The sequence below is a fragment of the Zootoca vivipara genome, chromosome Z1 (assembly GCF_965207765.1).
Source record: "Zootoca vivipara chromosome Z1, rZooViv2.hap1.1, whole genome shotgun sequence".
Lineage (NCBI taxonomy): Eukaryota > Metazoa > Chordata > Lepidosauria > Squamata > Lacertidae > Zootoca > Zootoca vivipara.
Window position 1 is genome coordinate 15710567 of NC_142583.1, and position 12111 is coordinate 15722677.

The window sequence follows — 12111 nt, forward strand, 5'->3', positions numbered from 1 at the left end:
TCACCAAACCAGGATGCAGGCCAGGATCCGGCTCCAGATAGGTGGAGGAGGCTTACGCTCACACCACCTTTCAAGAAGGGGCACTGAAGGGACACTGAAGCCATGATTCCCTCGTTGGGGCCCCAATGGAGCCTCTGCTCTTCTGCAATGCCGGGTGAGCAGACTTGCCATATTTCAAAAAGTAAAAACCAGGGCATCCTGAAAGTTGTTGAGCTTTCCTGGAAAATCCAGATGTATGGCAGCCGTACGCTCAACCCACTTCTTGGAATTACACTAAGTTCAACCGGGCACAATGGTTTGTCTTGGAGGTCACTGAAGACCAATTTGTGTTTTCGAAAAAAGAAAAAAGAAAAGGGAATCTGTGACAGATCTAGATGGCCTATGGAAATCTGCAAAGAGGCATCTTATTAATTTGTGTGTCTAGTCCTTCACTTTATCCTTTGTGAAATATGCTGGCAACATTTGCTCTTGCCCACTTCCCAGGGATCTTTTTTTAAAGAGTGTGTGCATTGGTTGCGCATGTCCATTTTGGAGAAAACATTAAATGGGGACACGCTCACACCAGGTGAAAACTTCCCATCCTGGACTGCCAACTGGTGTGGATGGGAAACAATGGTTTAGGAATCAGAGATAGAATATTTAAACCCCTCACCTGTGGACACCCTTGTACCAACACACACACTTAAAAATTGCACCTGAGCTTCCTGTTGTGCAAGATAACATCCTTGGATGGACATAGCCTGGTTCTCCTTTGGACCAACTTAGGAGCTTTAGTCCTCCTGATAAGGGATACATTGTAATGGGGAAAATATGTTTCATCTCATGGATAAGTGGTATGTCAGAACTTGCAAACATATCCACTGAACTCTTGGACTGATGAACAATGTTCAGCAATACAGTGATGTTGCAAAGACACTAATTTGGCAATAATTCAGTTGTTACAGATGACTTTTTAGGCAGGATTCTTGAGTGCATCATCTAAACTCGGGTGTGACCTAACACTTTGTTTATGCCTGAGGCACCCAAACAAACCCTCTAGCCTGGTGCATTTAATGAACTATCTGGCAATTAGTTTTTCAGAAATGAAACAAAGTTATACTTACATAATTTGATGTATTTTTCACTTTCATGGAAGAATGGTTTATCACTACTTTTTACCCTAAACAGAGAGTGAAGATCCTTCCTGCATTCAACTAGTGTGCCTATGACAATAAACAGCATGGTGAACCCTGTAATCAAAATATAACAGATTTGGGGTTTTTTATGACCAGCAGGAAGGGAAACTTGCACAAGAATACTCCAATACGATATTGTCAGTCAGCCAACTTTTAAGTACATAGAAGGTGAAGAGTTTAGCAATTTGCAAAGCTGGTCCCTAATTCATCACTTATGCATTAAGCAAACACAATAAACAGGACAAGGTGGGCATTTGGAACAGCCAGCATCAAATCTAATGTCCCCATTGGCTGATCCCAACTTTGCTTTCGTAGCCAAAATCACATTACCACACACAGAGAGGCAGGAAGGGGAGGGAAGATATCAGCAGGCTTCAGAGGAAATTCAACGTTTGCAGAAGTAATAATAATAATAATAATAATAATACTTGGGGGGGGGGTCAGAAAACAGTCAAATGAGGAATGAGCATGTTCAGTGGTCATGGAATGCTGAATCTTTTTTGGTTGGGGGGGGCAGAAAACCAGGGATAGAGGGAGAATGGAATGCAATGGAGTATACAGGGGCACTCCATGCTGCAACTTTGTCAAAGTACAGAAAGAACTGTGAAACCATTCTCGCTTGTATTTTACAGTCCTTATATACCAAAACCAAGTAAATTTGATGACGTCTCTTGGCTAAGAAGGGCAAACATACCCAAAAGAATATGAGAGCTTTCTCTAGCATAGATTCCACCGGGCACAAATTTATAAGCTGTGCACCACACACAGAAGAATGTGTCTAGCACAAATATGAGCATGGCTGTACTCATGACTTTCCCAGGATGTAAACAGCTAACGAAGCATCCGGTTATGCGAGGCCACACGCACATTGTAAAGACAGCTAGGAGGTCGCCAGCAATGGCTGCATACCACGTTCGTAAGCCAAGCAGACCAGCTGCTCCTGCTGCACCTATTAAAAACCAACAAAAAATGATGCCAAAGTCACAAAACATTGCTATGTATTATCATTCTGATCAATATGGCACCACTGTCATTTGGTTGTAGGTTCTACTCAGAGTAGGTCTAGTACTCTAGAACATAAGCTAGTTATGTCTATTAATTTTGATGGTTCTGCTCTGACTAGAACTAACGTTGGCTACAACACACAATGATAAATATGGCACCATAAAATCCCATGGAAACAACCCCTTTATAAATATAACGCAGTAGCAATATCCCCTTCATTATAATAAAACATCCTCATGAATTAAAACAATCACAGACCTTAGTATAACTGGGATCAGAGTAAACAATGATGTCCTCAAACCAGTCTGATAGTTCTCCAGTTATTTAAATACTTTCTGTTGGATTGCTATCTCTTGGAACCCAAAGAGATTCTGAAGCAGTTGACCCAGCATTTGGTAATACAATGTACTGGAAAAACTGCTAAGAAGTCAGGAAGAGCTAGGAAGGTAGAATTGTCCAAGATGAACGGTAACCACTGTGATGACTAAAATGATCTCAGTATAGAAACTACTACTAGGGCAGAAACTGGATTGATGAGGATCAAGGTTTCACCCAGGGATGCCTGGACATTATCAGCTTACCCAAGTATGGTAAACTGATTATGGATTCAAGTTTCCAAGCAAGCTTGAGTTCTGACACCTAACATGATAAACGTTGTTTATACATACTTCTTGCCACCTGACAGTATATGAAAGCTCCCTGGATAGAGAAGAAATTGCATAGATCCTTAAACCACTTACTGTGGAGTATCGACATCAAAATGAAATAACTATTCCACACTAGCTCATTCATATATCACCTAAAATGACTCTCAGATGAACTCACGTTGTGAATTTCACCATGGGCTAGATCCCCAAGTCTATACAGTTCAGCAAATGAAGAACGTATGTCTCCTTTCCCCATTCCTACTAATGAAATGTCTTTAAGAGGTTTAGGGACTGCAGAACGTTTCGTTCTTACCTATAAGGCACCAACCACACAGGGCGCAGGTAGACCAAGGCCAGAAAGACAGCATCAGTCCATGAGCCAGCCCTAACAGAACGGCGCCTCTGTAAAAATGAGACAACAGAGAATTACGGTATTGCATTTTTTGAAAGAAACAACTCAAACAGAAGGCACAAGCTAAACTTTATTCCTTTGTTTTCCTCTGGCCTGAATCTGAAGAGGATTTGGACAAGCAAGTTGTTATGGATAGACTGGTTAACTATTTCCCAGTCAGTTACAGAGTCAGTTTTATTGTACCAAGCAGTGCCTAACTTTATAGCAAGGGTGGAGCTGGAAGGAGGTGCAATTTGACAGCCGCGTTTGAGGTTTTGCCCCCTCTTTCAACTGTATGCTAGACTGCAGACCATTTATGTTACCAGCAGTCCACAAGCTTCACCAAAGTGGTCCATGGCATGTCTGTGGATTTGTGGTTGAGGATGGGAGATGGCAGGTCCATTGCATTCAATATTCACATTGATTTTTAACTGCAACCAATGGAGTGGACATAACCCTATTTTCCAAGTATGCATGTCCAGCCCGCACAGTTTTCTGTTGTCTGAATAGGGCTCCTGAGACACACAGAAGCTCTTACGAAGGCTGTGTTAGTAGTACTAGTAGTAGTAGTAGTAGTAGTAATTTATTATTTATACCCCACCCATCTGGCTGGGTTTCCCCAGCCACTCTGGGTGGCTCCCACCAAAATATTAAAAACACGATAAAACATCAAACATTAAAAACTTCCCTAAACAGAGCTGCCTTCAGAGGTCTTCTAAAAGTCAGGTAGTTGTTTATTTCCTTGACATCTGATGGGAGGGTGTTCCACAGGGTGGGCACCACTACCAATAAGGCCCTCTGCCTGGTTCCCTGTAACCTCACTTCTCGCAGTGAGGGAGCCGTCAGAAGGCCCTCACAGCTGGACCTCAGTGTCTGGGCTGAATGGGGGGGGGGGAGATGCTCCTTCAGGTATACTGGGCCAAGGCCGATTAGGGCTTTAAAGGTCAACACCAACACTTTGAATTGTGCTGAGAAATGTACTGGGAGCCAATGTAGGTCTTTCAGGTCTTTCAGTCTCGCTGAATTTGTAAGGACTTGCATCTAACTAAACGTGCTTTGCATTGTGCTACACACTACCTAAAAACCCCAACAGCTTCGCTATCAAGGAATGTGAGCTGATAACCATTCCAAATAAGAAAGACAAAACATGAAAATAGTTTTATCAACCTTGTAACCTGATACCCTCAGGCAGAAAAAAATTGAATAACACAATGATGGTAATAATTCACTTGCCATCCTACACCCCAAATGAGAACTTAGCCCTCCCCCTCCCCAATTGTATCATGCATCTCTTTAGTCCTAAGGGGATGAGGCACATGTGTGTCATTAAAGCCAATACCAGTTTATATGTAGGGATTACTGTCCAGGTTTGCTTTGAAAGTTGTTGTTGTTACCAGGATTTCATGCCCTCCAAGCTCCACCTGTTTGGGATTTGATATTTTTAACTTGCTTAATAAAATACTAGGAGAGCACACACTTTACCCATGTGGATTAGGATCTGGCCCAGGTTGCGGGTGTCCACTCACTGCCCATCTAGAAACTAGAGAGACCTCTCCAAAAATCCAGAAGGTGAGGAACATTAGGCTGCCAAAAGCTGCCCCTGACAAAAACCAGTTAGAACCATGAATGGTTTCCTTTGCTGCGTTTCCAACCTTGTTTGCTTCTTGTTTTTGGCTTTTAGTACCTAAAAAAAGTGGAAAACATCGATTCAGCAAATCAAGGACTCAGCTACACAGCTGCAAATAAAATGTTTTTAAACTGTTGTATATACAAATGCGACACTAGATGGCGAGAGCGAGCCATGCAAAACTTTTTTGAAAAAGCATTTTCACTGCATTTTTTTATATGTGTGTAGATTCCACCCAAGTGTACAAAGTCTTAAGTGTTCAGCAATTTCTAAGAAGATTTTCACACATAACACAAAAGACACAGTTAAGATTGCACTGTAAATCCTACTGAATTTAAAAGGCTTACTCCCAGGTAACTTTTGTGGAAGTGTGATGCATAGCCATTTATTTTAATGGACCTTACTTCTTGACTAGAATGCCCAGGAAGGATCATATTCTAAGAGAGTTTCTACTGGGCCCATAGCATAGTTCAGGATCCAAAGAACCCCATTTGTTGTTGTTGTTTAGTCATTTAGTCGTGTCCGACTCTTCGTGACCCCATGGACCATAGCACGCCAGGCACTCCTGTCTTGCACTGCCTCCCGCAGTTTGGTCAAACTCATGTTCGTATGATCAATGCCTTGTCATGGCGAAGGGGCTTGAATAACTCAGGGAAGCTATGAGCTATGCCATGCAGGGCCACCCAAGATGGACAGGTCATAGTGGAGAGTTTTGACTAAACGTGATCCACCTGGAGAAGGAACTGGCAAGCCACTCCAGTATCCCTGCCAAGAAAACTCCATGGACAAAGAACCCCATACATGAACGCAAAATACTTCTGCCCCACAAAGACCACCCTGCTTAACAGGTCTGGAATCAAAGAGTCAAGACTTAGGATGCACATAGAGAATCAGCAGAGCTACTCTCTAGAAACAGAACTGAACGACAGCACAGGGGGAAAGGAAGACCTTGTTTGGGGCAGAGGAACATCTTGTCCTTGCGGTTCCACACACATTCTCTGTATTTAGTGGGCATCTCACTAACATAGCTCTAGGGACCAGGTATGGCTCAATGAGAATCAGGCCCAGCTTGTTATATTTGGGAGTCCCTCAGCCAAGTGTTCACTGACGAGCCCTTTTCTGATGAGTTTACAGGCAGCAGCAGTCTATTGAGCACTGTCAGACTGCAAACTCTCACTGGTGATGGCTGTTTTAATTTCCCACAATGCCCTGGAGTGATGGTGAAAAACCAAAATGTTTGTTTACAAAACTATTGTACTACCAACCCTATTGCATGCTTGTGAAACAGGGAACCACTTATAAACGCCATCTCCAACTCCTCAAAAGATTCCATCAGCGGTGTCTCTGATAATTTTTAGACACCACTTGGGAAGACCGGTGAACTAATGCCAGTGTACTGGAAGAAGCAAAGATCCCCAGTGTCAAAGCAATGATTCTTCAACATCAACTTCATTGGACTGGTCATGTTGTGTGGATGCCTCATGATCGTCTTCCAAAGCAACTACTCTATTCCAATCTTAAAAATGGAAAGCGTAATGCTGGTGGTCAACAAAAGAGGTTTAAAGGCTCTCTAATGGCAATTCTAATAGTATAAACACTGACATCTGGGGAAAACTGGCCTGTGAGTGCTCCAGTTGCAGAACAGCCTTTAGCAAAGGTGTCATGGTATTTGAAGACACTCACATTCAGGACGAAAGGGAGAAACATGCTAAGAGGAAGGCACGCTTGGCAAACCCTCACCGTGCTCAACTCCCACCCAGAAACCTATGTCCCCACTGTTGAAGGACGTGTGGATCCAGAATTGGCCTCCACTGTCATTTACAGACTCACTCTTAAGATCGTGCTCATGGAAGACAATCTTACTCGGCTACGAGGAATCGCCAAAGAAGAAAGAAGGAGTGATGGTGATGGGAGGGATCAAGGCAGGAATTAGGGGTGATCCCTTTGAGGGCACAGAGTCCCCAGCAATTGCTTGAGGATGCTTCCTCCTGGTGCCAGGCCTGATAATAGAGGAAGTCAGAGGTTAGGGTGCCCATGAGGCAGCGGAGAAAGGCAAAAGTCCTGAGGAACAGAGATGAAGATGAAGCAGAGGCAAGGGGAATTAAAGATGGGGTTGAACAGGGAGATAAATTAGGATTACCATTCGGCCACTCACTCAGTCGTAGCTCATATTTATGGTCTTGTTTTTCCACACATACCACCCCCAAAATTCTGCTGAGGATATACAAAGAAAGGAATGGCTTCGTTTTGAATTGTCACCTGTATATGTCCGCTCAAGTGCTGCTACGAAGCCTAGGACAGTTATAGTAACATTGGCAGTTGTACAATTCCATACTGGGTTTAACGATGTATAGCAAATCCGAAGAACGAGAAGAAGAATTTTTCCTAGTATAAATCCCCAGATTCTGCAGTATCTGTAAAAGCAGAACATTTAAACATATTTTTAAAGGAATGCACAAACAAATAAGCTAAAATAGCTGTAGTATTAAGTATAGATAAATCTGCTTCAAGATTAAAGCTTTTGCACGGTTTTCAACTAGTGTCAAAGAAGATAGCTTGCTACTTATAATGCAAGATTTGCGCCTTCTTTCACTATACCTTTGTAAAGAATTGCCAGACCACCATGTTACTGTTTGAACTACCAACGATGAAGAAACACCCATGGCCAAGATCAAGAGTCGAAGGTAAGCATTTGGAGCTTGGTATGAAATAATGCTCCCTGTAAAGAGAAACACATTAAAAAAAAATTATGATATAACTACAGTTGAGCACTACAGTTGAGCACCCATTTGTTCCAATGGGAGGGTAAAGTATGTGACTGTCTCCCCCTTTGAAATAAGTGAACTCAGAGGTTCTTAGATGATGCCCTAAACAAATAAATGTAATTCCCGCCCCCCTTAATAATGTTATTGCCTGATACTTTGCATGTTTCCTCAAAAGCAATAAACCCCATAGAATCCAGTGGTTACAGTGTTGTTGGCGATCATGCCATTGGCCGCTCTACCTCAGCTTGAATAAAGACCTCTTCAGTGTCCTATTCTCTAAGCGCTGAGGGCCATGTTCAGCGAACTCATGGAGTAGAGTCCCTATATTAATTATACAGTGGTACCTCTACTTACGAATTTAATGTGTTCCGAACACACATTTGTAAGTCGAAAAAAATTGTAAGTCGAATCCCATAGGAATGCATTGGGAGAAAAAAAATGTAAGTCGAAGCAACCCTATCTAAAAATTCGTAAGTAGAAAAAATCCTATCTAAACTGTATCCAAGATGGCGGACGGAGCTCCATTTGTAAGTAGAAAAATTCGTAAGTAGAGTTATTTGTAAGTAGAGGTACCACTGTATACCATATATATGTTTAAAATCCTTGCATGTAGAAAACTAGCAAATCTGGGAGAGGGTACATTCCTAAATGAGCAGTTAGCAAATTTCTCTTGACTCAATTCAGAACCAACTCGGGAAGAAAAAGGTTTCTCAGTGCGAAGTTGGGGGAAAGTTTCTCTGTTTTCTGAGACCAGAGAATTTTAGATACAGGTGCCAGGAAATAATTAAATAAAGCAATTTAAATTGCAAGAAGGCATGAAAGGGGCAAAAAACAAAAAAAACAAAAAAAGACCTGAAAAGAGCAGGAAAACTGCAAAAATGGCATGAGCACCATCAGCAAGTGAATCTGACCCACAGCCAAGCAAGTACTTCAGGGCAGGAGCAGATCTACCGGTACTATGAAACCGATGAAGCTTAAACTTCAGGACTAGCTGGAGGGGCCCCAGAAGCGACTTTAGTTCACATTGCTTTAAAATGTTGGGTCACCCTAGGAGATCCCTTATGAGTCGCCCGACACAAATTGATTAATGTTTGTTGTATATATTTCAACCATCCCAAAGTCTGAGAGACAGCAGCACTGAAGTTGTAAAGGTGTGCTGATCTGTCGTGGAACAACCCCAATGCAGAAGAGAACAGTGGTTACGCAGAACTCGTTGCTGGTTGTGAAAGGGGGGGGCATGACAGTTTGAGCTTCAGGGCCCCTGAAATGTAGGTCTGCCACTCCTTCTGGGTCCCGTCTACCTCTGAATCACAGCCAGGCACTTTGGGGTACAGGTCTACCCTCCTTGTTGTTGTTTCCACATCATCCTCCAGCAATGAGGAAGACTGAGAGCCACCATTGTGACCATTCATGCCAGTCTGGTAAGCACTACTGGGTTTTTCAAAGGGTTTCAAGAGGTTTAGAGAGTGTTTACAGGCTTTTTAGATGGTGTTCCCCACTATACGCTATTTCACGTACCCGGGAATGTAACCCCTGTGTAAGTTGGGAGACACTTGCTTAGAAGAATAACAATGACATATTTTCATTCTTTGCTAGAAAGAGTAATGTGAGTTGGCCCAACTGGTCAGATGATCTGAACACAGAAAAGAATTAGTGTTTCACCAGGATATTAAAAGTTCATATGAAATGACTTTTGTTCATATGCCTAAAAGCACCTAGCTATGTGAACACCGATACTACATTTGCATAATCTAATATTACGTTCCAAGTTTAAGGAGAATCTTTAGAATAAATGGCACTCCATTCTTAACATAGCCAAGAATGATTTGTATTCCAAACCAGGCAATTACACCTTTATGATGGGGAGGCAGAATAGAAAGGTGTCGTCAATAGATACACTGACCTGGTCCCATGTTTGTCAGTAAGATTTATTCCACAGGCCCACACCCTGAAACTTGAAAGTAGGATAAACCCTTGTACTTGAAAGTAGTCCCACCGGTATGAACCTTATACTTGAAAGTATAAGGTTCATACCGGTTCATACTTTGAAAGTAAGGTTCATACTTGAAAGTAAGGTATATGAACCTTATACTTGAAAGTAGTCCCACCGGTCCCCTTCATGGATCAATGCCTTGTCGTGGCGAAGGGGCTTGAATAACTCAGAGAAGCTATGAGCTATGCCATGCAGGGCCACCCAAGATGGACAGGTCATAGTGGAGAGTTTTGACTAAACGTGATCCACCTGGAGAAGGAACTGGCAAGCCACTCCAGTATCCCTGCCAAGAAAACTCCATGGACAAAGACAACAGGCATATAAAAGTTATGACGCTGGAAGATGAGCCCCTCAGGTCGGAAGGCGTCCAACATGCTACTGAGGAAGAGCGGAGGACAAGTACAAGTAGATTCAGAGCTGATGAAGCGGCTGGGCCAAAGCCGAAAGGACGCTCAGTTGCGGATATGCCTGGAAGCGAAAGGAAAGTCCGATGCTGTAAAGAAAAATATTACATAGGAACCTGGAATGTAAGAACCATGAGTGGAGGTAAGCTGGATGTGGTCAAAAATGAGATGACAAGAATAAATATCGACATCCTGGGCATCAGTGAACTAAAATGGAAGGGAATGAGCGAATTCAGTTCGGGTGACTATCATATCTACTACTGTGGGCAAGAATCCCGTAGTAGAAATGGAGTGGCCCTCATAGTCAACAAAAGAGTGGCAAAAGCTGTAATGGGATGCAATCTCAAAAATGACAGAATGATCTCGATACGAATCCAAGGCAGACCTTTTAACATCACAGTAATCCAAGTTTATGCACCAACTACCGGAGCTGAAGAAAGTGAAATTGACCAATTCTATGAAGACCTACAACACCTTCTAGAAATGACACCAAAGAAGGATGTTCTTCTCATTACAGGGGATTGGAATGCTAAAGTAGGGAATCAAGAGATAAAAGGAACAACTGGCAAGTTTGGCCTTGGAGTTCAAAATGAAGCAGGGCAAAGGCTAATAGAGTTCTGTCAAGAGAACAAGCTGGTCATCACAAACACTCTCTTCCAACAACACAAGAGATGACTCTACACATGGATATCACCAATTGGCAGCATCGAAATCAGATTGATTATATTCTCTGCAGCCAAAGATGGAGAAGCTCTATACAGTCAGCAAAAACAAGACCTGGAGCTGACTGTAACTCAGATCATCAGCTTCTTATAGCAAAATTCCAGCTTAAACTGAAGAAAGTAGGAAAAACCACTGGGCCAGTAAGATACAATCTGAATCAAATCCCTTATGAATACACAGTGGAAGTGAGGAACAGGTTTAAGGATTTAGATTTGGTGGACAGAGTGCCTGAAGAACTATGGATGGAGGCTCGTAACATTATACAGGAGGCAGCAACGAAAACCATCCCAAGGAAAAGGAAATGCAAGAAAGCAAAATGGCTGTCCAACGAGGCCTTACAAATAGCGGAGGAGAGGAGGCAAGCAAAATGCAAGGGAGATAGGGAAAGATACAGGAAACTGAATGCAGATTTCCAAAAAACAGCAAGGAGAGACAAGAGGGTCTTCTTAAATGAGCAATGCAAAGAAATAGAGGAAAACAATAGAATGGGGAAAACCAGAGATCTGTTCAAGAAATTTGGAGACATGAAAGGAACATTTCGTACAAAGATTACCATAATCAAGGACAAAAGTGGTAAGGACCTAACAGAAGCAGAAGACATCAAGAAGAGGTGGCAAGAATACACAGAGGAATTATACCAGAAAGATATGGAGGTCTCATACACCCCAGATAGTGTGGTTGCTGACCTTGAGCCAGACATCTTGGAGAGTGAAGTCAAATGGGCCTTAGAAAGCACTGCTAATAACAAGGCCAGTGGAAGTGATGATATTCCAGCTGAACTATTTAAAATTTTAAAAGATGATGCTGTTAAGGTGCTACACCCAATATGCCAGCAAGTTTGGAAAACTCAGCAATGGCCAGAGGATTGGAGAAGATCAGTCTACATCCCAATTCCAAAGAAGGGCAGTGCCAAAGAATGCTCCAACTACCGCACAATTGCGCTCATTTCACACGCTAGCAAGGTTATGCTTAAAATTCTACAAGGCAGGCTTAAGCAGTATGTGGACCGAGAACTCCCAGAAGTGCAAGCTGGATTTCGAAAAGGCAGAGGAACCAGAGACCAAATAGCAAACATGCGCTGGATTATGGAGAAAGCTAGAGAGTTCCAGAAAAACGTCTACTTCTGCTTCATTGACTATGCAAAAGCCTTTGACTGTGTCGACCACAGCAAACTATGGCAAGTTCTTAAAGAAATGGGAGTGCCTGATCACCTCATCTGTCTCCTGAGAAATCTCTATGTGGGACAAGAAGCTACAGTCAGAACTGGATATGGAACAACTGAGTGGTTCAAAATTGGGAAAGGAGTACGACAAGGTTGTATATTGTCTCCCTGCTTATTTAACTTATATGCAGAATTCATCATGCGAAAGGCTGGACTAGA

The 12111-nt window shown here is 42.5% G+C and overlaps 1 protein-coding gene across 5 annotated transcripts in view; it reads right to left on the bottom strand.

The window, feature by feature from the left end:
- CWH43 (cell wall biogenesis 43 C-terminal homolog) overlaps positions 1-12111 on the bottom strand; it is a 44021-nt gene that overhangs the window by 15715 nt on the left and 16195 nt on the right. For all 5 annotated transcript variants that reach the window (XR_015947852.1, XM_088660895.1, XM_088660896.1 and 2 more), the window contains 6 exons: positions 7444-7564; positions 7105-7259; positions 4701-4902; positions 3141-3229; positions 1870-2124; positions 1104-1229 (listed from right to left, as the gene is read on the bottom strand). Coding sequence is in view for 4 of the 5 variants with exons in the window: in XM_088660895.1 (XP_088517021.1) it covers positions 1104-1229; positions 1870-2124; positions 3141-3229; positions 4701-4902; positions 7105-7259; positions 7444-7564 (948 nt within the window). In the remaining variant the exon portion in view is untranslated. The remainder of the gene's footprint in view (positions 1-1103; positions 1230-1869; positions 2125-3140; positions 3230-4700; positions 4903-7104; positions 7260-7443; positions 7565-12111) is intronic.